Source organism: Peromyscus eremicus, chromosome 10 (genome assembly GCF_949786415.1).
Source record: "Peromyscus eremicus chromosome 10, PerEre_H2_v1, whole genome shotgun sequence".
Lineage (NCBI taxonomy): Eukaryota > Metazoa > Chordata > Mammalia > Rodentia > Cricetidae > Peromyscus > Peromyscus eremicus.
In genome coordinates, this window is record NC_081426.1 from 77,858,359 (window position 1) to 77,880,668 (window position 22,310).

Below are 22,310 nucleotides of genomic sequence, written 5' to 3' on the forward strand. Positions count from 1 at the left end.
ACTTGTGTGGCAGAGGCAGGAGAGTCATGGGATTGAGGACAGTCAAGTATAGACTTTTTGAGAAAGTGCCTTTCTCAAGAAACAAAACAAAAAGTGGTAAAGATGACTGGCTGGTTTTCTACCACCATCCAAAGGGTTTTAATGAACTGCTTGAACTACAATGATTTCATGGCTTGAAGCATATTTTATAACTTTCATCCAATGCAACTTTATCTTTACAGCTACTCAAAACATCCCAGGTTGACAACCGAGCCACTTTAACTCCTGATCCTTAGCTTTCTGGTATGACTAAATGTTCTACGCTATTATGCATTTGCCTTTCCTTTAAATACTGATACTTTCTTAAGACTCAAACATAATCTTAGGGCAATACAATCTTTGTGTAACTTTTTTCAACAAATCCACACATTTGATAGGTGTGTTGAGGATCAGTGAAAGTGGCCAGGGCTACGCCAAGTGCGAGGTGGTTCCGTCAAACTTTAGAGAGCAGTGCACACTCTGATCTCATGGAAGACTTCTTTGAAAGCCCCCAGGAAACACACACAAGGAAGTCAAGACTTCCTTGAAGGCCGAGAACAGATCCTGAAGAGATTCTAAATATCTAGGCCTAGAACAAACAATATGTAAGGAGAAACAGTACACATTACTAAATAAATAAAAGAGCATTACGTAACAGCCTCAGATTCTGTCTCCCATTCACCATTCAAGGCCTACCAAACGTTTCAGGTGGGAAATCTGCACCCCCTCCCCCCCACACACATGTGGGAAGCACGGCCGCCAAGTCCAGAAACCACGTGCCCTTGTGCCCTTGGAAGGAGGGAGGTTCCCTGGACGTCCAGGCTGCGCGGGGCGGGGCGACGTGCCGAGACCACGCCCCCTGACGTCCCGCTTCTTCCGTCCCTCCCCCTGTGACGTTCCGCGGGAGGCACGGAGCGTAAACAGCGCAAGGCATTTCGGGAGCGGGATTGTTTCAGGCAGGAAGCAGGCTCCATTTTAGCGCCGCCCGCCGTCGCCATCTGTTTCTCTCCCCTCCCCCTTGTCCCTGTGGTGGCTGCGTCCCAACAGGAAGCCTGAAGCCCAGGCCGCCCGAGGCCGGAGGGAAAGGCGGGAAAGGAGAAGAGAGGACGGGCGGCAGGGTGCGCGTCGGAGCCGAGGGGCGCAGGTCAGGCCGGAGCGCGCGGCCCGCCGGACGGACGGACGGACTGACGGACGGACCCGTGCGCCTGCGGCCGCGGCGGCTGCGGCGCCCGCGCGACTCGCGTCCCGGCAGTGGCGGCGGCGGCGGCGGCGGCGGCGGCGGCGGAAGCCGGAGGGCAGCCATGGCGGCCGACAGCCGGGAGGAGAAAGGTGAGAGCGGAGGACGGGGACCCCCCGGTGGGCGGCGGGCGAGGGGACCGAGTGGCCGCGGCCTGCGGGCGGGGCTGGACGGGAGGGCCTCGCGGCGGGCGGGCGAGCGAGCCGGCGGGCGGGCGGGCGGTCGCGCAGTGACCCGCTCCCGGGGAGGCCTGGCCTGGGCCGGCGTCCCGGTCTCCATGGGGCCTAACACCTGGGCCAGGGCTTTGCTTCGGCCCGGACTTCACTGCGGACTTAAAACCGTGTAGTCGTCCCGGGAGCGGTTGGGGGAGAGGGCCTGCTCGGAGTTGCCTGCCCCCGGGCTTGTTTCCTGGTAGGATTATGCGGCTGTAATGCGTATTTTCTGAACTCTCTTTCTGGTTGACTTTTTCGAAAGTAGTGTCATAGTTAGCGTTGATAGACTCGTGAGGAGGCTCGTTTAAATGATAACGGGTGGGTTATTGATGTCGAGAAATAGCTGTAAGTAATTTCTAACCGCTTTCCTAGAGAAGCAAATACTTGTTTAATTCCTCGGGCACTCAACTTTAGAAAGGAAGATGCTAGGAAACAATAACACGCCCCACCTCCCCCATACAGCCCAAATCCAGAAATACAGTGTATAACTCCTAAAAGGTACAACCAGGAATACATAGGTGTGGGTTATAAGAGACTTGGTAAAATGGAAGAACTTAAGTTGATAAAATGTCATTTCTTCTGAAAGAATGACTTTCCTGAGACCACAGATGGCAGTGTAGCCTCCAGATCAGTACTTCGCTGGAGGGTGGTCTAGATTGGATTTTGCCTTGAGGTATTTCTCAGCGCTTGGGCTACCGTGGCAGTCTTGTGATAGTATAATGAAAATATACCACAATTGCTGCCCTATGTTTCTCAAGTCTCTGTGTGGCTCATTAATTTGAGATGGAGATTTGTTCAGTTAGATTAAACTTTCTGTGTTTTTCTGATCTACGTCAATAGGGTATGCTTCAATAAATTGCTTTAGGATAAAGATGGGCTTTGGAAGTGGAATGAGTGAGAATATATTTATGATAATGCCTTTGTCATAAGCAGTGCTTGTTCTGTTTTTGAGACAGGGTTTCTGTGTAGCGGCTGGTTGTTCTGGAACTGACTCTATAGACCAGACTGGCCTTGAACTCAGATCTACCTGCCTCTGCTTCCTGAGTGCTGGGATTAAAGGCTTAAGTAATTCTTCATCTACTATTTGCATTTTTATTTTCTATCCTTCAACTAACACCTCAGAGTTGCTCCTGAGACATCTTGAAGGAATGTGAACAAAGAATTCTGTTAGTGAATAAAGGAAGCCAGTTTTTTATTATAGTAAAGTCAGTTTTAAAAAGATCGTAAGGTCATTTTATCAACAGTTAAAGATTCATTCAAACCTTGGTTGTCAGGATAAGATTTATGACTTCGAAGTATATGACTTCCAGTGGCTGCCCTGTTATGTTAGGCAATGTGAACCAAACACAAAAGCAAAAAAATACTCCATTGTCCATGTATTGTCTCTTAACTTAGAAATGAGTAATATACAGTAATGCAAAATGAAGAAAAGTAATGATCATTTAGTTTTAGAAATGGACTTAATAGTGAAGATAAGGTCCAAACACTTTATTATTGAGAATTAGTGGTATCACTGTCACCAGTGCTTAGAATTATTGGAAATGGTTTTTTAAAACTTAATTTTTCTAACTGATTTATTTAAATTTCCTGGCTCCAGTGATTCTTTTTACAGTTAAAATCCAGATTATCTATTCTGTACAAACAGCTAGTAGTCTACTGGAAGTGTTGAGTGTGGTTTGACCATTGTCAGACACCTATCAATTACAGGTAAAATTAGAATCAATAAGTAACATTTTTAACAAGGAAAATTGAGAATGTTAAATATCATGTTATATATTTAATAAGAACCTTAGTCATGTCAAAACTTAAGCTTTTAATAAATTCTACGTTTTAGAAGTTCTTAATTAAAAAGTCTCAGTTGGCAGAAAATTGCAACTCCTGTGTCTTAGTCACAGATTGAATTTTAAAGAGAGTCTTAGGAATTCTTAATTTATTGGGCTTTGTAACAAACACATTAGTTCCTATAATTCATCAGTGAGTCCTCTATACTTGGACAAATTACTAGGTTGACAATTTGTCCACACAGTAAAGTTGAAAATCAGAGTTGACCATTTTGTGGGTTTTTTTGTTTGTTTCGGGTTTTGGTTTTTTGATGATGTTGGGAAACAAAGTGCCCTGTGTGTGTCAGATAAGTACTCTACTACTAAACCACATCCCCAGCTCTTCATTTTTCTGTAAATGAAGAAATGCACATCTTTTCTGTTAAAGTAACATTTTGCGTGAATTTTATTTGAGTTCCTACAGTATAGTCTACAAAGAATAGTTAACCCAAAATGTATATGAATTTTCACTTTTGCAAGTAACTTTCTACATTTCTAGATCTAGGCTTCAAGGGGGAAAGGGGTATGCTTGTCTTGTTTATAAGTGTCTCTTAAAGTAACTGTCCTATGTCTTAAATATTTACATGGTTGAACTTCATGAATAACTGAGCATGAGCAGTATAAAGTTCAGAGCTGAGTTTTAGTCATACACATAAACATATACAAGCTACTGTGTACATAGATACACATACAACTCTTGTATACATATTGTGGTCATCAGTATTGTGAACTGGTTACCTGAAGAAGGGCTCTGTAAAACAATTTGTGTTTGGTACACATACCCCTTCCCCATTTTGGCTCTTGTTTTGGTTTACCTGTAGTAGAAGTAAGTGGAAAATTAAGATACTGTCTTTAGGTGTCAAATGATGATATGGAGAGTGGGAAATATGATTGGAAGGTTTCTCCAAGTCTCTGGACATTATTTAGAAGAATGATAGTTTGCAGGCTGGAAGAATGGCTCAGCAGCTAAGTATACTTGGTAGCTCTTGGGAGGACTCTAGTTTTGAGTTTCCAAGAACCCACATACAGCTTACAACTGTCTTTAATTCCATCCAGTTCTAGGATCTGATGTCTGACCACCACCAGGCTTCATGGTGCACATACATAAATGTAGGCAAAACACTTAGATACATTTAGAAGGATGGTGGTTTTTAGTGACTAAAATATATTTGAGGGCTTATCCTGTACTTTGCATGATAACAAAAGGTGAGTTTGCAGGACATTGACCTCACTGAAACTGTGTTAAAGTGAGTTGAAGAAAAATGAGTGAACTTCCTTACCTGGGTTTGAAAATGTGTATTTAACATCTCAGTTTTTTTTTTACTCTTGATCTGGTGATGAACCCTGAAATAAATAATATTTTGTGTTTTTTGACTAACAGATTTAATGTGGTCAAATTGTGTGTCCCAGGTCTAAGATTGCTACCCCAATCTCTCTGAAGTTAAGGCTTATGACCTTTTTATGTAGAGTTGAGATTTTAGTTAAGTCACTTAAATTCTTTGAATTTTATTTCAGAATTCTTCTTACAAAACATAGCCATCTAAGGCTAGGCTACTTTGAAAATCCTGCTCCTATTTCTATCTAAAACCCTACAAGAAGCAGAATTAAAGATGAAAATAAGGCTTTAAGAACAGTGATTCCTGTTTTTTGGGTGTTTTGTTTTGTTTTTTACTTTGTTTTGCCTCGTACACCTAGAAATACACCTAGAAATCCATACTTTTACCTCAAACTCAATTTGCTAGTGGTTTGGCTAACAGTGATTTTCATATATGAAAGGTAATGTAAATAGAAAACATTTGCAGATTTTTCTTTAGAGAAGAACTTGTTTTTTAAAAAGTGTTGTGTTTCTTTTTCTTTTTTTAAATTGAGGCAACATTTAAAAGTAAGACTGTCCTAAGTAAAATTTGGGTTTGCAAATGTGGTTGAAAATTTGCAGAATATGATAACAATACTTGGGTTTTTGTTAGCAGTCAGTCCAATGGGATTACTTAGAATTGTCCTTGGTCCCATACTTTTACAATGTATAGTCATATACCCTCCATCAATATTTGAGTCAGTAATGAATTGCTTGCATGGTGTGATCCCATAGGATTATATTGCCTAACAGTGTACTTAGTTTATGAGGGCAAGTTATTTAGAAGATTACAAAAACCTTCTAGGGATTGCTGCACATCTCTCAGAATGTAGTCTTGTTGATACACAACTGTATAAACACAGACATAACTTCGATTCACCTCTGCCTCAATGCCAGTTGAACTGAATGAATCTTTAGTCTAGTTGAAGTTCTCTTGCTGCAGTATTACTAAGTGCGAACATATATTCATACTAGGATAAGGCAGATAAAGTACTGCTAACACAAGAAGCAACAGTATTGTCTTTAGAGATACCAGTATGGCCTGTGTTTAGACAGTATTAGTTAATAGTTTCATTACCATAAACCCAGAGCACCTCTGCAAAGCCTTGACATGTTACTTCTCTGTTTCAACAGAAGATTGCCAAGACTGCTCCAGCTGGTTGTTTTCAGGTGAGAATATGGGCCCCCAATGATGAATAGTCCTTTTTTTTTTTTTTTTAAAGTGGGTTTTTATGTTAAATATTTGGCCCTTTTTAAAACAAAGCATTCAGTAACTCTTCTGTTGACTCTTTTGCCTTTGAGTGGGTTTGAACCTTAGTTCTAAGTAGAAATACTATTGAATGAAATCATTATTTTGTTGAGCTAATTTTAATTGCACTGCTCACCTTTTTAAATAACATTTTGTGATAGTTTAATTTTGAAATAGGTGCTTTAAAATGATTTTAGGTCTAGTTTTCTATGTAGACATCCAAGGGAAACTGTTTTAATCCCACAGAAATTAGGATTCTATAGTACATGAATTGTATGGTCACAGAATTTTTAAGCTGCTATTCACCAACCTGTTTCTTTTACTGTTAACTGTTCTTAGGTGAGGCTGTTGCTGTGGTCTTACTATGAAGTAACTATACACATGAAATATGCATATATGTATGTAAGAAAGGGCTTCTTAAACTTTTATCATTAGTGACCCCTAGATCAAAGAATTCGTGTGGCCCTGGATATATAAACATACAAATAAATATATGTCAAACATTTATGGATAATCATAATGTAATTTCACTTTTAAAGAAAAAAACAAATTTGCATACTAATGAGAAAAGTTATGATCTCTTTAGTTTTACATAAAGAATTAAACCTTGAGTGAGTGATACTAGAGGTGGTTGAATATTTAATGCCATTTTGCATAAATCTGTACTGCAGAAGTATGTTTAGAGTGGTTTCAGACATTGTTGGAAATCCTTTGCTAAAACCAAGCCAAGCTTCACTTAACAATTGTTGTGATATGCTAATCATTAAGTCAAACAGCAGTTGTAAAAGTCAAATATTCTAATACAATCTAAAGGTACATCGGATATTCACATGTTGAGAAGTGACTGTAGGAAAACATCTTCATTTTCTACAAGAAAACCATTATATTTCTATATGACCATAAATTTTTGAGTGTAGACTAAAAGACCTCGGTTCATTTGTGTTGTGGGATGGTACACACAGTGCAGAGTATGCATGTTGTATGTTCAAAACCAAGGTACAGTAAATTCTTGGTGTAATATAGTAAGTGCTGTGATAAATGGTTCAAATTCATTTTGATTCTGAGTTAATTTTTGGTTGTTATGCATTACTTTTTACTGGTGTCAGATCTCACCACCTCACAATGTTAACAGGTTGAAACCCACAGTTCAAAGTGCCGTGGTATAATGTTAAAAACATCAGGACAAAGTGTGATGGAAAGTTTATTTAAAGAAAGTTGTCCTAAAGTTAATATATTTTTTAAAGATTTATTTATTATATATACAGTGTTCTGCCTGCACACCAGAAGAGGACACCAGATCTCATTATAGATGGTTGTGAAATACCATGTGGTTGCTGGGAATTGAACTCAGAACCTCAGGAAGATCAGCCTGTGAGTGCTCTTAACCTCTGAGCCATCTCTCCAGCCCTAGATATTTTTATTTTTTAATTTTAGTGGAGAGAGTTACTTTTTTTACCCCCAAATGACAGAAATGATTATTGTCTTTAAGGGCAATAGCATGACATTTTTAATGTTTCTTTTTTTATAACTAATTCATTTTAAGTTGAAAAATGAAATGTATGCAGAGTATACTTTTTATAACCAAGAAGGAACTCACCAGAGGAATGAGCTTACATTATTTTATAATACCTACTATTAAGATTATTTACTAGTTTTAAAAACCTCTTGCCCTCATATATTTCTCCCAGCAGTGAAGAAGTGTGCTTCCTCTCCCTGAACCTGGGTGGGCTTTTATCAGTTGTCTCAACATCAAATACTGATGGTGTTGCTGGGTTTTGCCCACTTTTCTGTGTTGGCTATAACACTGAGAGCTCTAACCCACACTGGAGCTGCCATGAAGGAGAGTGACTGTAGAAAAAGACCAAGAAGCCCTAGTTACTTTGGGTTTTCTCAGCCTGTTCTTTAAGTGTCTGAGCCATTCTTAAGACCCTTAGCCTCAGCTAGCATCAGACTCCAAACTTCTGAGAGACCCCAGTCGATGACCCAGAAACATGAGCAATAATGAAAAAATGATTGTTACTACCTTACAGCGTCATGTCTCAGGGTAATATCTTCAGATAATTGGGACATGTATGTACTTATTGAATAGATTCTATGCTCTGAACCAGATTATAAATATGATAAGAGCCCCAAATGTTACACTATAAAAGGATTGAGGTGGGCTGGGCAGTGGTGGTGCACACCTTTAAATCCAGCACTCAAGAGGCAGAGGCAGGTAAAACTGCAAATTTGAGGACAGCCTGGTCTACATATGAGTTCCAGGATAGCCAAGGCTACACAGAGAAATTCTGTCTCGAGGGAAAAAGAAAGAAAGAAAGAAAAAAAAGGGTTGAGATGGGCAAGGTTTAAGATCTCACTGTGGTAAGGAAAAGTTTTATAGGTTGAAACACTCAGTAGGAGTTTAAGTCTCCTTTCCCCAATGGTTATTTGTGTTTCTTTTTGATTGGCATGCAAAATATTAGATAACATGACATTTTCAAACACGGTGTGTTTTATTATATTCTTCTCCCCTTTTATCTTCCCTACCTCATTGCTCCCCATAACCCTCTCTCCATCCTCTTTTATATCACATTATGTTTTAAATTTTTATTTGTATTGTGTGTTTGTTAATGTCTGGTTAGAAGTGAAAAAATTAGAGCTCAGAAAGACTTGATTTTCTGGTTCATAGTTGTCATATAATTATCTAATCTGAATTTCTTCATCTCCTAGTTTCCTGTACATCTTATTTCAATTAATATATTAGTGGTTTCAGTGATAGGGAAGATAAAATATGGTTATTTATACCAGAGAATAGTAAAACATTTTATTAAGGGTTAGATAGGCTTTGTGAGCCACAATTCTTGGTTACATATTTGCCAACTTTTTGATAAGAGTGTATACTTAGCTTATTTGTTACAGACTTAGTATTAATAAAACTATATGCGGCTGGGCGGTGGTGATGCACGCCTTTAATCCCAGCACTCGGGAGGCAGAGCCAGGCGGATCTCTGTGAGTTCGAGGCCAGCCTGGGCTACCAAGTGAGTCCCAGGAAAGGCGCAAAGCTACACAGAGAAACCCTGTCTCGAAAAACCAAAAAAAAAAAAAAAAAAAAAAAAAAAACCTATACGCATCGAGGAATATTAGTTTTCTGTATTAAGTGAATTTTAAATGTTGCTGGATATATAGAGCCAAGGCTTTGGGCACATTACTTTGAAATTCATACTACTATTAAAATATTTTACATTTGTATTGTGTCTTGTTCTCCATCTAATTGTAGATTTTTGAAAGCTTGAACTCCAGACTTATATCCACCTGCACACTATATAAGCACTTTTGGTCATCTTTTCTTTTTCTTTTTTTGTTTTTTTGAGATAGAGTTTCTATGGGTAGCTTTGGAAACTTGCTCTGTAAACCAGGCTGGCCTTGAACTCACAGAGATCTACCTGCTTCTGCCTCCCGAGTGCTGGGATTAAAGGCATGACCACCCCGGCTTTAATCTGACTTCTGTTTTGTTTTGTTTTTAAAGATTATTTTATGTGTAGTAATATTTTTACTTGTGTGGAAATCTGTGTACTGTGTGCCTGCCCAATGCCTGTGGAGGTCAGATACCCTGGGACTGGAGTCAAGGATGGTTGTAAGCTGCTCTGTGGGTTCTGGGAACCAAATGCTGGTCCTCTGCAAGAACGAGTGCTTTTAGCCACTTAGGCACCTCTCTAGCCCTGAGCTTCTAGTTCTTTATGCCTTCTTTATTTCATATGGTCATATAAGTGAAAGTGCTAACATGTTAGCACTAAGATGTTTTGTTAAGTAGGCATTGGATAATATGGAAAAGTTTGTAGACATTTTCTGAAATAGCAGTCAGTACCCAAATTTGAAATTGTTAAAAACTTTACATTGTAAAATTGCTTTTTATAAGGAATTATGATGTAGGTGTAAATTTTAAATTAACTTGTGTATTTTTTGTTTTTATATTAAATTTAGCACATGAGGTGTAATGCTGGGTTTTTTTGGGTTATTTCTCATTGAAATTAGTTATTTCATGAAAAGATTTGCCTATTTTCACTGATCTGCCTATAGTTTTTCACTATTTTCTATGAATATATTTCATCCTTTAAAAACGAGTTGATGCCACTTTAAAAAGAACTTTGAGTAGGTAATTATTAAACATCTTCCAAATTTGGATTATTTCTAACAAGCTGTTTAATTTTGGTTTAGGTTTTTAAATTTATATGTATGAGTGTTTTTATGTCCGTGCACCTCATGTGTGCATGATGCTCACAAAGCAGAAGATGGTGTTGGATCCCCTCTTAACCACTGAATCATGTCTCCAGCCCTTAATCCATTTATATATTTTTTAAAAATTAATTTAGAGACTAATGATGGTACTGCCATTCCGATCTTTGAAGAATCTTTATGTGAAAACACATCTAGATTATATGTTCCTTTTTATTTAATATACTTTGATTTTCACTAATAGTAAATGAAGAAATATGACTCGTTTCTTCATTTTAGAAAAGCGATGAAGTACAGATAAATATTCATAGCACCCAGAGAAGTCAGTCATCATTCCAATAACAGATTGACTTTTCTAATTTTTCATAAATGGAAAGAAGCATTTTTGTTTTCAGTGTAACTTTGCGTCACTTTTTCTTGCTTGTGGTAACTGTTACAGGTATCTTCATTCCTGATTCTTTTCCTCTAATTATTAACCTCATTGTGCTTCGAGTGGGCTTTGTTGTTTACTGTAATTGTTTCATCAGGTTTTATAACTGTATAATTCCTTACCATCGTAAATTTTCAAAGGTAGTTTTTAACTTTCTTTTTATCCTTTGTGTCTTTCACATCATGAATCTTGATCCCATTCATTTCCCTTCCCTTTGTATCTGCCCTTGCAACCCCTCGCCCACACATAATAAAGTAAAATTGAGAAAAAAAGGAAAAAAATCTCATCATGGAAGTAGTGTGACACAGTAAGTGGCAGTAAACCCTTTTATCCATGTCTTTACTTGCAAGTGTTCATTGCAGAGTCTTGATCTGGTCCGAGGCCTCTGCTTTCTGCTGCACTACCAGTGCTGGGCCCTTAATGGGACCCCTCTTGGATAGCCTGATGTTACCCTGTATGTCCTGGAGATCCTGCAGCCCTGGATCTGCCCTTCACGTGCTCCAGCAGATCTTACATGGGGTGGATGCCACACATAATCCTGGTTTTGGGCCTGGGTAGTTGCAGGGTTGGTCAGCCCCTCACCTTTCCCCCACCCTCACTACCAGGGTGAGCTCTCCAGCATTGCCCTGGGCTACTTCATCCCTTGCAGTTATGAGCAAGGGACAGGGTCAGTTCTGTTTTCATGCCCTCAGGGTCTGCTCTTCCATAGCTACACCATCTGGGCCAGCTCTATGTCCAAGTGAGGTGCAGAGTCACTCTCCCAAGGGCTGCAGCTGGTAAAGGGGGTGGTCATCTTTCACTTTTCTTTTACCACCACCTGGCAGATGAGGGGTGTGTGGCCAGCTATTCCACTCTCACACTCTTGAACCACTTCACCCACGCCTCTGCCAACAGGGTCAGTACTGCCCACGTGAGGAGCAGCAAACATTTTTATACTAGAAGATTTATTAGTTGCCGTGAGCTAGGTGGAGTTGCCTTTCTGAACAAGTGAATCTCTTTCATTATTAGCAGGATGCAGATACTTAGAGTTTTGTAGTGCAACATTTATTTTGTTGTGTAGCCCAGTCTGGTCTGGAGTTTGAGAACCCTCTGCTTAGTCTCAGTAGTTTTTATTCTTAAAACTATTTCAATGATAATTTCAGATAAAGTAGTTATAGAAGCAGTACAAAGAATTTTTGTATACTCCAACTGCATTCTGTACGTACTACCATTTGTCACATTTATGTTTGTGTTCTCATTTTCTCTCTGGCATTCACTCTCCTTTCAAGTTGATCTGTCTTCATGGAATATGTGGGTATATGCTTGCAGGCCTGTATTTTTTTCTCTCAACTATTTATTTACTGTGGGTGTGATACATCTTTGTCCCTAAGTACTTAATTTCCTTAAGCATATTATAAAAAAAATCACAAAATTAAGACTTAGTCTCATGTGGATTTCACCTATTTCCCCAGTTAACCTTGGATATGGCTATCTTTGTCTGTCTTGTTTCCTGTATCATGAAGTAAGTGTGTGTGTGTGTGTGTGTGTGTGTGTGTTTCATAGACATTCAGATTTTGTACTTTTGGATACATATATCACAAAACTACTACTCTGATCTAAGTGAGCGATATTTGGAGTTTTTGTGGTGATAATTTGTGTCCTCTTGGTGATTCAGCTGTGGTGTGTACCGTCTTTTTATACCTTATATGGTATACTTCTGGTTTGCTAGTTGAGAACTATATGCATCTTCTTTAATGAGCTCAATCCTTAACTAAAACCTCGAGGGTTATGACACTCTTAATTACTCAAAATAAATGATAGTAAGTATTAAAAAATAAATGATTAATAATACTGATTTTTTTTCCCCAATTTTTAAATGTGTTTGCAGATGGGGAGCTTAATGTTTTAGATGATATTTTGACTGAAGTACCAGAACAGGATGATGAACTGTACAATCCAGAGAGTGAACAGGATAAAAATGAGAAAAAAGGTAAGAGTTGTATTATTTTTGTTAAAATTCACAGTTTAACCAGGCAGTGGTGGCACACGCCTTTAATCCCAGCATTCAGACGGCAAAGCCAGGCGGATCTCTGAGTTGGAGGCCAGCCTGTACTACAGAGCGAGATCTGGGACAGGCTCCAAAACTACACAGAGAAATCCTGTCTCGGGGCAAGGGGGGGAGGATCACAGTTTAAATAAAGGAGATTCAATTTCTTTCTTTTACCACTCCCTCCCCCCCTCCCCCTCAGTTTCCAGTGTAGCTTTGGAGCCTGTCCTGGAACTCACTCTATAGACCAGGCTAGCCTTGAACTCACAGAGATCTGCCTGCCTCTACCTCCAAGTGCTGGGATTAAAGGCATTAAAGGTGTGTGGCACCACTGCCCAGCAGGAGATTCAATTTCTTAAGGAAAATCTCTGCTTTTGTACTTGTACCTTGACATTTAGTACCAAAAGCCCATAATAAACTTTTGCATAACAGACAACCCCAATCAGTATGAATAAAAATACTTTTTAAAAAACAAGAGGCTGGCCGGTCAGTGGTGGTACATGCCTTTAATCCCAGCACTCGGGAGGCAGAGGCAGGCAGATCTCTGTGAGTTCGAGGCCAGCCTGGCCTACAGTGTAAGATCCAGGAAGGGCTCAAAGCTACACAGAAACCCTGTCTCAAAAAAACAAAAACAAACAAACAAACAAAACAAGAGGCTGGAAAGATGGTTTGGCATTTAAGAGTACTTGTTTGTGCAGAGGACCAGGGTTCAGTTCCCAGCACTCCCATGGCAGTTCACAATTACATGGATCCAGCACCTGCTTCTGATCTCTGGGGCACATACATGCAGGCAAACACATAAAGTAATAAAAATAACGTTTAAAATCTTTCAAATAATGGGCTTCTAGTTCAGCAGTTGGAAAGCTGTTTTGTTTAAATTTGTTCTGGAGTTAAAATATTTTAGGAAATATTTTAAAGAAATGAGATTTTCTATTTTTATATTGTTTTTTATATTGATTGATACATATTATTTGTAAATCTTGGTGAAATTAATGACGTGTAGTACTAATACTTTTACCTTTCTTTTTAAATTGTATTTTAAAGGATCAAAAAGAAAAAGTGAACGAATGGAATCTACTGACAGCAAGCGACAGAAGCCTTCCATCCATTCACGGCAGTTGATTTCCAAGCCACTGAGCTCATCTGTTAGCAATAATAAAAGAATAGTTAGTACAAAAGGAAAGTCGGTTACAGAATATAAAAATGAGGAATATCAAAGATCTGAAAGGAACAAGCGTCTAGATGCTGATCGAAAAATTCGTCTCTCAAGTAGTTCTTCTAGAGAACCTTATAAGACTCAACCAGAAAAAGCTTGTCTACGGAAAAGGGATTCTGAAAGAAGGGCCAAGTCTCCTACACCAGATGGTTCTGAGGTAGTAAATGTTATTGCAGATAATAAAGCAGATTTTTTGAGGCTTTAGAACTTTATTCATCTTGACCTTGTCTGTTAATGACTGCTGATTCCCTTTTTCTTTAAACATCAGAGAATTGGGCTTGAAGTTGATAGACGTGCAAGCAGATCCAGCCAGTCCTCAAAGGAAGAAGTAAACTCTGAAGAGTATGGCTCTGACCATGAGACGGGGAGTAGTGGTTCTTCTGATGAACAGGGCAACAACACTGAGAATGAGGAGGAAGGAGTGGAAGAAGATGTAGAGGAAGATGAAGAGGTCGACGAAGATGCAGAAGATGATGAGGAAGTGGATGAAGATGCAGAGGAGGAGGAAGAGGAGGAGGAAGAGGAAGAAGAGGAAGAGGAGGAAGAAGAGGAAGAATATGAACAGGACGAGAGAGATCAGAAGGAAGAGGGAAATGACTATGACACCCGGAGTGAGGCCAGTGATTCTGGTTCTGAGTCTGTTTCCTTCACAGATGGGTCTGTCAGATCTGGTTCAGGAACAGATGGATCAGGTACTGTTTGTGGTTTTTGTTGTTGTTTTGTTTTAAATACCAGACGGTTTGTCCTCCCCTTTAGCAGGACTTGGGGGTTCTTTTGTCATCTTTTCTATTTAGTTACCTTTCCCTGAATGTCAAGTAATACATTTTAATAATTTTGAGTAAAATTTACAAATTATTAAGATGTTTCCTGGCTGTGAATTTAGTATGAATTTGTGTGAGTCCATGTTTGTTTATATGAAAGTATATTTCAGGATTTGATTTTATAGGTTCTTAATATTTACATCATTGACAGCAGCTTGTTCAGATATATATGCATCTGGTATAACTTCACATGGACTCTTTCCACTAGTTATTAGAACATTTTCATGGTAGAATGCCCCTACGTTTCTATCACGTTGCAATGAGCAAAAATAACTGACTGAGATATCCTGTAGAGGGCTGAGATGTGGTAAGAAAGAATATAAATATCTTGTAGAAAAATTAGGTAAGAGACATATTAGGTTATCTCTTTAATACTACCTTTCCTTTATGCTTACTTGGTTGGTTAATCTGTGAAATAAAACATAAGTCCACTCACAAGGCCAAGGTGCCCTTCTGAAGGAAGATTCAGAGGTAACAGCAAAAAGAGGTGCTTATAGTATCATGGGCATTTCTTGTAGGATGCTGCTATCAGATTAGATGTGCTAGCCGGGCGTTGGTGGCGCACGCCTTTAATCCCAGCACTCGGGAGGCAGAGCCAGGCAGATCTCTGTGAGTTCAAGGCCAGCCTGGGCTACCAAGTGAGTTCCAGGAAAAGGCGCAAAGCTACACAGAGAAACCTGTCTCGAAAAACCAAAAAAACCGGAAAAAAAAAAAAGATTAGATGTTCTACCTAATTGAAATAATAGTCTGTATTACAGAATTTTACCATTAATAGGTCGTTGTAAGTAAATAATAATGATGTAGTTAGTATAAATGACAGTAATTGACGACCTGCTTTGTAGTGATTGGCAACTGGAGTGCTTTAACCTTGTGTTCACTTGAGTAGTAGTTGTGAAGATTTAATTACTTTTCTTTTTTTTTTTTTTTTTTTGTTTTCGTTTTTTTGTTTTTCGAGACAAGGTTTCTCTGTGTAGCTTTGGAGCCTGTCCTGGAACTTGCTCTAGCCCAGGCTGGCCTCGAACTCACAGAGATCTGCCTGCCTCTGCCTCCCGAGTGCTGGGATTAAAGGCGTGCGCCACCACTGCCCGGCGTACTTTTCTTATTATAGTTCTTTCTACACAGACCTTACCTGGTTTAGACATGTTTTTGAGAGAAGTCTTTTAAAGAAGTATGTAAACGAATAGATGATAGTTGGATTTGATGTAAAAAGTTACAAACAGTTTGTTCCATCATTCATTTTACAAGCTAATGGACTATTTTTTTCATTCTCTATAATGGATAGGGAGTATAAGTCAATTGGCAAGGTGTTATCTTAGGCACTTGAGAAGGTAAGGCAGGAATATTGTGGGTTTGAGGTCAGCCTGGTCTATGTTTAAGACTGTCTTAAAAGCAAAACCAAAATAAGTTGCTAATGCGAAGAACCTTCAATTCTGGAGACAGGAAATTTTGTTACAGGAATTGTATGTTTTGGGTATTGAATCAAATATGGGGTTTGCTGAAATGATTAGGACCTGAAACGGTTTTCATTTTTAATAAAGTTCTTATATGAATCTGTTAGTTTGTAGAGTACTTCATATTTTTTAATGGAGAATATATTCCAAATTAAATATCATTTTACAACAAATCCATAATTTTTATTAATAGATTCTTATAAAAGAGATACCTAGAACTGAAAATTCATTATGTGACATCTACTTACGACACTATACATAGGTAATTTATATGTTATAAATTTATACACACACACACACACACACACTACTCAAAAGAGAAAAAATGGGGTTAGTATGGAACTTTCTGATTTGGATATGCCAGTTTTTTAATATTAGGGACCACATTTAAATTCAGTATCACTAGTTTTCTAGATTCCATTTCAGTTTCTCCAGTTTACCTTTTCTCAGAATTTTTAGTAATGTATAAAATAACTCACTGGTCGATTTAAAAGCTTTTTTTTTTTAATGTTCATGTACTTAAAAGTAGTGGAAGTTATTTATATAGTATGCTGAAAATTCTTTTGCTATTTCATATACTAATGCCAAGTTTGTTATACTATAAATTCAGTTGGACAAGATCTGTTTTTCTTTTCCCTATATTATCTCTGTGAGGGATTTTAGCTACAAGAGATGGCTTACTCTTTTGGGCTAAAGAATTTGTAAAGTTTTTACTTTTGAAATGTTCAGGGAAGAAAATTTAAGCATATCAAGTTTTGAAAAAAATGTAACAGAAATTATTTCTAAAGAAAACCCACCAAAACATTGGCCAGTTCTAGAATGACTGCCTCGTTTTCGAGTTCTTGGTGTTGTTGCTCAAGAACTGCCAGGATGTCCTTGCTTTATACGTTAAAAGTACCATGGGCAATCTGCACACTTGTGTTAGGGTGCATCCTGATGAGTACTAGTGCTTTCAAAAACAACAACACAACACATCTGTTAAATATCTTTCGTTTACTCAGGAAGAACGAAGCACAAGTATTGTACTCTTTAGCTTGAAGGCCTGCCTTTCAAGTTGTCTTACTACTGAAGAACTAGAATCTCAGCATTACTTGGTTTGGGGGTGGTTTTGGTCAAGGTTTTCATGTCTAAACCTCAATGAGTGTACTCTAAGAATTAAGAGAGAAGAAAATTTAGTTTTTAAGTAGGTAACTGACATTATATAGTATTATATAGTAGGTTATTGTTATGTCTGACCGCTACATTCTTTTTCCGCTTTCCATTGTTGGTTTTTGTTTGTGTTTTTTTAAGATATTTTATCCTTATGTTCCTTATCTTCCAGTTAAAGGGATTAATCATTGTATGATTACAATGGCAAGAGGCACGAGAGCTTAATTCTGTTTCCATCCTCATATATATATATGTTTATAAATTTTCAAATTAAGCTCAATGTAGTGGGGAATCAGTTTTTGGTTATGTCTATATGTGTATTTTCTAGTCGGAATGCTTTGTGTTCTGATATTTGCATACATCACCATAGACTTCTGAGAAAGATGGTAGTGTAGTTCTAACAAGCAACAGGACTCAATACAGCACTCCATGGTACATAAAAAATACACACTAAATTTTATTGAAGAAAATTATATTTGCTTTACAAATTTCCCTCTCTTGTGGAAAACTTTTTTCATAAAGAAGTTAAGTAAGTACTTGACTTCTTTTATATTCATGTGTTTTTATTTGAAATGTGTGACAGAGTCATTACATACTTTTTAGCAGTATTGTTTGAAATGAGACAGTGAAGAAGTTAAGCAATGAGAAGATGAAGAACTATGATTAATGTTTAAGAGCTGGATAACAAGACTAGATCCAGGACAAGTTCTCATTTGAAGTGCCTATTAGAGCTTCTTTTGTACTGTGATACTTTAAAAACTTGTCTGGATTTTTTTTTTTTTTTTTTTAAGATGAGAAAAAGAAGGAAAGGAAGAGAGCTCGAGGCATATCACCTATTGTTTTTGATAGAAGTGGAAGTTCTGCGTCAGAGTCATATGCAGGTAATCCCATTTAATTTTAGGATCAAAGATGACTGATTGTAACCTGCTGTAGAAAGTGTGGAGGTTGTAGTTTTAGTGTGAACTGTTGATGTCCATTAGTAACTGAACTTTGGCATGTTCAACGTAATAATTCTAGAGGAAACTTAAGCTTTTTCTTATTTTAATCCTGTTCTGTTACTGCTTCAGTGGAATTTTCAATTTTCACTTTTTTTTTTCTCTTGGAAGATGATGATTCAGTGACTAGTTTTCTGAGTGGGAAACTGTTCAAATATACCAAAAAAAAAAAAAGAAAAAGAAAGAGAAAAAATTCGAACAACCCAAAAACAAAACACTCGTACACATTGAGAAATATTTTTTTTGTGTGTGGGTGAGCCAGGAAGAATTAATTTGTCTTGAATGAGAATTTTATGTGACAAGACTGTAGAAATTTTGTCTTCATCTATTAAGGCTCAATCTGAACAAATGTACTTTGGCTAAATACAGGTTCAGAAAAGAAGCATGAGAAATTATCATCTTCCGTTCGTGCTGTCCGAAAAGGTATCATTTAAATTTGAAATTGTTTTCATTGCATGCTCCATAAAGTCATTATTTTACCTTATTGGTTCTCCATCAATAGTTGGCTTTAATGTGGTCATGTTCCGATATATCATGTTAAGGAGAAAGCATTATAAACTTAAACAGAAAATTCGTGTTTGGGGTCTGCTTTTTATTGCCTATTTTTTCCAATAATTTTAGACATCTTGGTATATCTTAGTTTCTAGACATAATTATTGGTATATTCACACATTTGGACATGTGTTTAACAGCATAATAGTCTATGATCAATCTTTAGATAAATTTGATAAAAGTTTGTAGAACTTGAAACCATGGTCATACTTAAAGCATGGGTCTGATATACCGGAACATCGCTGGGTGAGGCTGCCCTGCACAGTGCTGGTTCTCTCTCCTTAGCTTTACTTTATTCTGTTGTGCCTGAGCTTTCTAGGCTGATTGGGTGACTAGAGTTTTTACAGTTTAGCTGGGTTTGGAGGGCTAGTTAGTATAGTTGGACATCTAGGTGTTACAATGTCCGTGGTTAATGAAACTGAATTTCTTTTTTTCAGATCAAACCAGTAAACTCAAATATGTCCTTCAGGATGCAAGATTTTTCCTCATAAAGAGTAACAACCACGAGAATGTGTCTCTTGCCAAAGCTAAGGTATTAGCATTAGCCCTATTGAAATAGTACCAATTCTGAAATGTTAAAGTGCAATGATCAATGAAAACTACCTCCAGTAGTAGCATAAGATGCTTTGAATTTCCCAGTTGCTACTTTAGATCTGGTTTGTGATGAGAAAGGGCACCTGGTAGAGATATGAATTTACCCTTTTCTCTCTCTCTCTTTTTTTTTTGTTTGTTTGTTTTTCAAGACAGGGTTTCTCTGTAGCTTTGCGCCTTTCCTGGAACTCACTTGGTAGCCCAGGCTGGCCTCGAACTGACAGAGCTCCGCCTGGCTCTGCCTCCTGAGTGCTGGGCTTAAAGGCGTGCGCCACCACCGCCCGGCCTTTTCTCTTATTCTAGAAACCATAGTACAGTGTTGAAGATTGTATTATTTATATTGTAATAGATGTGTTTCTGTTAATATTTCTTTCTAAATCCAGCCATTAATATATTTAATGTCACTTGGATTTAGAAAGAAGGGGGAACCATAGCTTTAAAAGTCCCCCCAAGATTTTACCAAAAGGATTATCAGTTGCTGGAGGATACTGAAGAAGTACAGTACATTTATGTTTTACACCAGTTACTGTATTTTCAAATTCTTAAATTGCATAATATTTTGAACTGATTATCAGAATATTCACATTTCTAACCATATTTCAGTCAATATTAATAGTGTTTCTAACTTGGGTTAATGATTACACATAAAACTTGTATTTAATTTCAGTTTGTAATCTTTGCATTATTTCTATAGGGTGTATGGTCCACATTGCCTGTAAATGAGAAGAAATTAAATCTTGCATTCAGATCTGCAAGGAGTGTTATCTTAATATTTTCTGTCAGAGAAAGTGGAAAATTTCAAGGTAAGCATAAGTTTTTTTTGTTATTTTGGGCATATAACAATAATAATTATAGCAACACTTAAATTATTTAATGATACTATTGTTTCCTTAGGTTTTGCCAGACTGTCTTCAGAATCACATCATGGTGGATCTCCTATACACTGGGTGCTTCCAGCAGGAATGAGTGCTAAAATGCTTGGAGGCGTCTTTAAAATTGACTGGATTTGCAGGTAAATTACACCAGTATAGAGAAAGTTGGTGTGTTTTGAACAGTAACTGGTTGGGAATAGTGTTAAAATTCTGTAGTAGTTTGATTAAGGTAGATTTTTCATGGCATGTTCATATTGTTATACACAACATTAAATATCTGAACCGGACTATATGAATTCTATTTTTTTTTTTTGAGCTGAGGATCGAACCCAGGGCCTTGTGCTTGTTAGGCAAGTGCTCTACCACTGAGCTAAATCCCCATCCCCATGAATTCTATTTTTTACACATTGACTGTGTTGGAATTTAAAGGAATTAGAAGTGTTAGAAAAAAGGAAACTGAGCATGATGGCACACATCTGTAACATCAACACATCGGGGTGAGCAGAGGCAGGAGGATCACTGAGTTAAAAGCCAGGGTAAATTTCATATTAAGTCAAGACTCAAGAAACCCAATGAGGAGAGAAAATGCTGTTTCTGTTTCTACTCCATGACATTGTAGGAATGAATCCAATAGTTCTGTGAAAGAAGAGCCAAAAGGCGAAGAGCAGTGGTGCGACCCAGCCAGGACTTAGGGAAGCCAAGTAATATTGTAGGTCGCTTTTGAATAGAATGCCCAGAAAGGATGCAAATTCTCTGAAGATTTGAGTTTTTGTTTTAAAATATTTTTTTTTCTTGTTGATTGAATTTTGTTATTTTGAGATAGGGTCTTTTTATATAGCCTTGCCTGTCCTGGAACTCAGTATGTAGAGCCAGGCTGACCTCAAACTTGTAGCTAGAGTTTTCCTGCCTGGTCCACAATCAGGACAAGTCTCTCTCACCTACCAGTCCCACAGCCGCTCAGACTCGACCAAGTACACACAGAGACTTATATTGGTTACAAACTGTATGGCCATGGCAGGCTTCTTGCTAACTCTTCTTAAGCTTAAATTAATCCATTTCTTTAAGTCTATACCTTGCCACGTGGCTCGTGGCTTACCAGCATCTTCACATGTTTGTCATCTTGGTGGCTGCCAGTGTCTCTCTGACTCAGCCTTCCACTTCCCAGCTTTATTCTCCTCCTTGTCCCGCCTATACTTCCTGCCTGGCCACTGGCCAATCAGTGATTTATTTATTGACCAATCAGCAACACACTTGACATACAGACCATCCTCTGCATTGTAAGTGCTGGGATTAAAGACATGCACCACCACACCTCTTTCTTACTCCTTAAAATTTTATATATATATGTGTGTCTGCGTACATGTGAGTAGGTGCCCACAGTCTATAAGAGCTTCAGTTCCCCTGCAGCTTGAATTACAGGTAGCTGTGAGCACACACTGTAGGTGCTGGGAACTTGAATTCTAACTGTCTCTTTACACTGGGCTGTGTCTCCAGCCCACAAATCATATTTTATGATCAGTTTCTATAGCAAAAACTGAAAGGCTTCTATGTTTTGTTAAATAAATATGAAATTGGTTAAGTGAAGTATGTTTTGTCTCATATGCAACATTTGCAAAAATAAATGTTCATGCAATACATATAGAAACTGAATAAACTAAAAAAATACATGATTACAGAGCATTGGAATGAGACTGTTGTGTGTGACTGACTCTTTTCTACTCCCTCCCTGGTTTACATATGTGTAGTTATTTAGAAAATAATGATTTACTTAAGTTGGAATACAAACTTTAAAATTTTGGTGAGATGGCTCAGCAGGTAAAGGTACATGCTATGAAGCCTGAGGACTTAGTTTGGAAGGAAAGAACTGACCTCATGTGCACATGCATGTGTACACACACACACAAAATACTATGAAAGTTTGATTTTTTAATTGATAACAGGTAAAAACAGTTAGTTTTTTATTTGTGGGTGCATAATTGTAAAGGCCAAAGGAAATACTGTAATACAAAAGTATGTAATTGTGAAATATTTTTTTGGGAACAAGAGACAAAATTATGTGTTATAACATATTCTGTGTTAGATTGTTTTTACTTGTATTGATTTTT

At 37.9% G+C, this 22,310-nt stretch overlaps 1 protein-coding gene across 5 annotated transcripts in view; it reads left to right on the plus strand.

The window, feature by feature from the left end:
- Positions 1 to 1,241: 1,241 nt before the first annotated feature.
- Positions 1,242 to 22,310, plus strand: part of Ythdc1 (YTH N6-methyladenosine RNA binding protein C1) — a 32,391-nt gene continuing 11,322 nt past the window's right edge. For 2 of the 5 annotated variants that reach the window (XM_059274608.1, XM_059274610.1), the window contains exons 1-10: positions 1,242 to 1,347; positions 5,776 to 5,811; positions 12,400 to 12,501; positions 13,603 to 13,931; positions 14,043 to 14,466; positions 17,987 to 18,076; positions 18,560 to 18,613; positions 19,180 to 19,274; positions 20,028 to 20,136; positions 20,228 to 20,345. In XM_059274608.1, the coding sequence (XP_059130591.1) occupies positions 1,320 to 1,347; positions 5,776 to 5,811; positions 12,400 to 12,501; positions 13,603 to 13,931; positions 14,043 to 14,466; positions 17,987 to 18,076; positions 18,560 to 18,613; positions 19,180 to 19,274; positions 20,028 to 20,136; positions 20,228 to 20,345 (1,385 nt within the window). In that variant the 5' untranslated portion in view covers positions 1,242 to 1,319. Of the gene's footprint in view, positions 1,348 to 5,775; positions 5,812 to 7,153; positions 7,262 to 12,399; positions 12,502 to 13,602; positions 13,932 to 14,042; positions 14,467 to 17,986; positions 18,077 to 18,559; positions 18,614 to 19,179; positions 19,275 to 20,027; positions 20,137 to 20,227; positions 20,346 to 22,310 lie in introns of those variants that run through there. The other 3 variants (XM_059274612.1, XM_059274611.1, XM_059274609.1) reach the window with 3 other exon arrangements.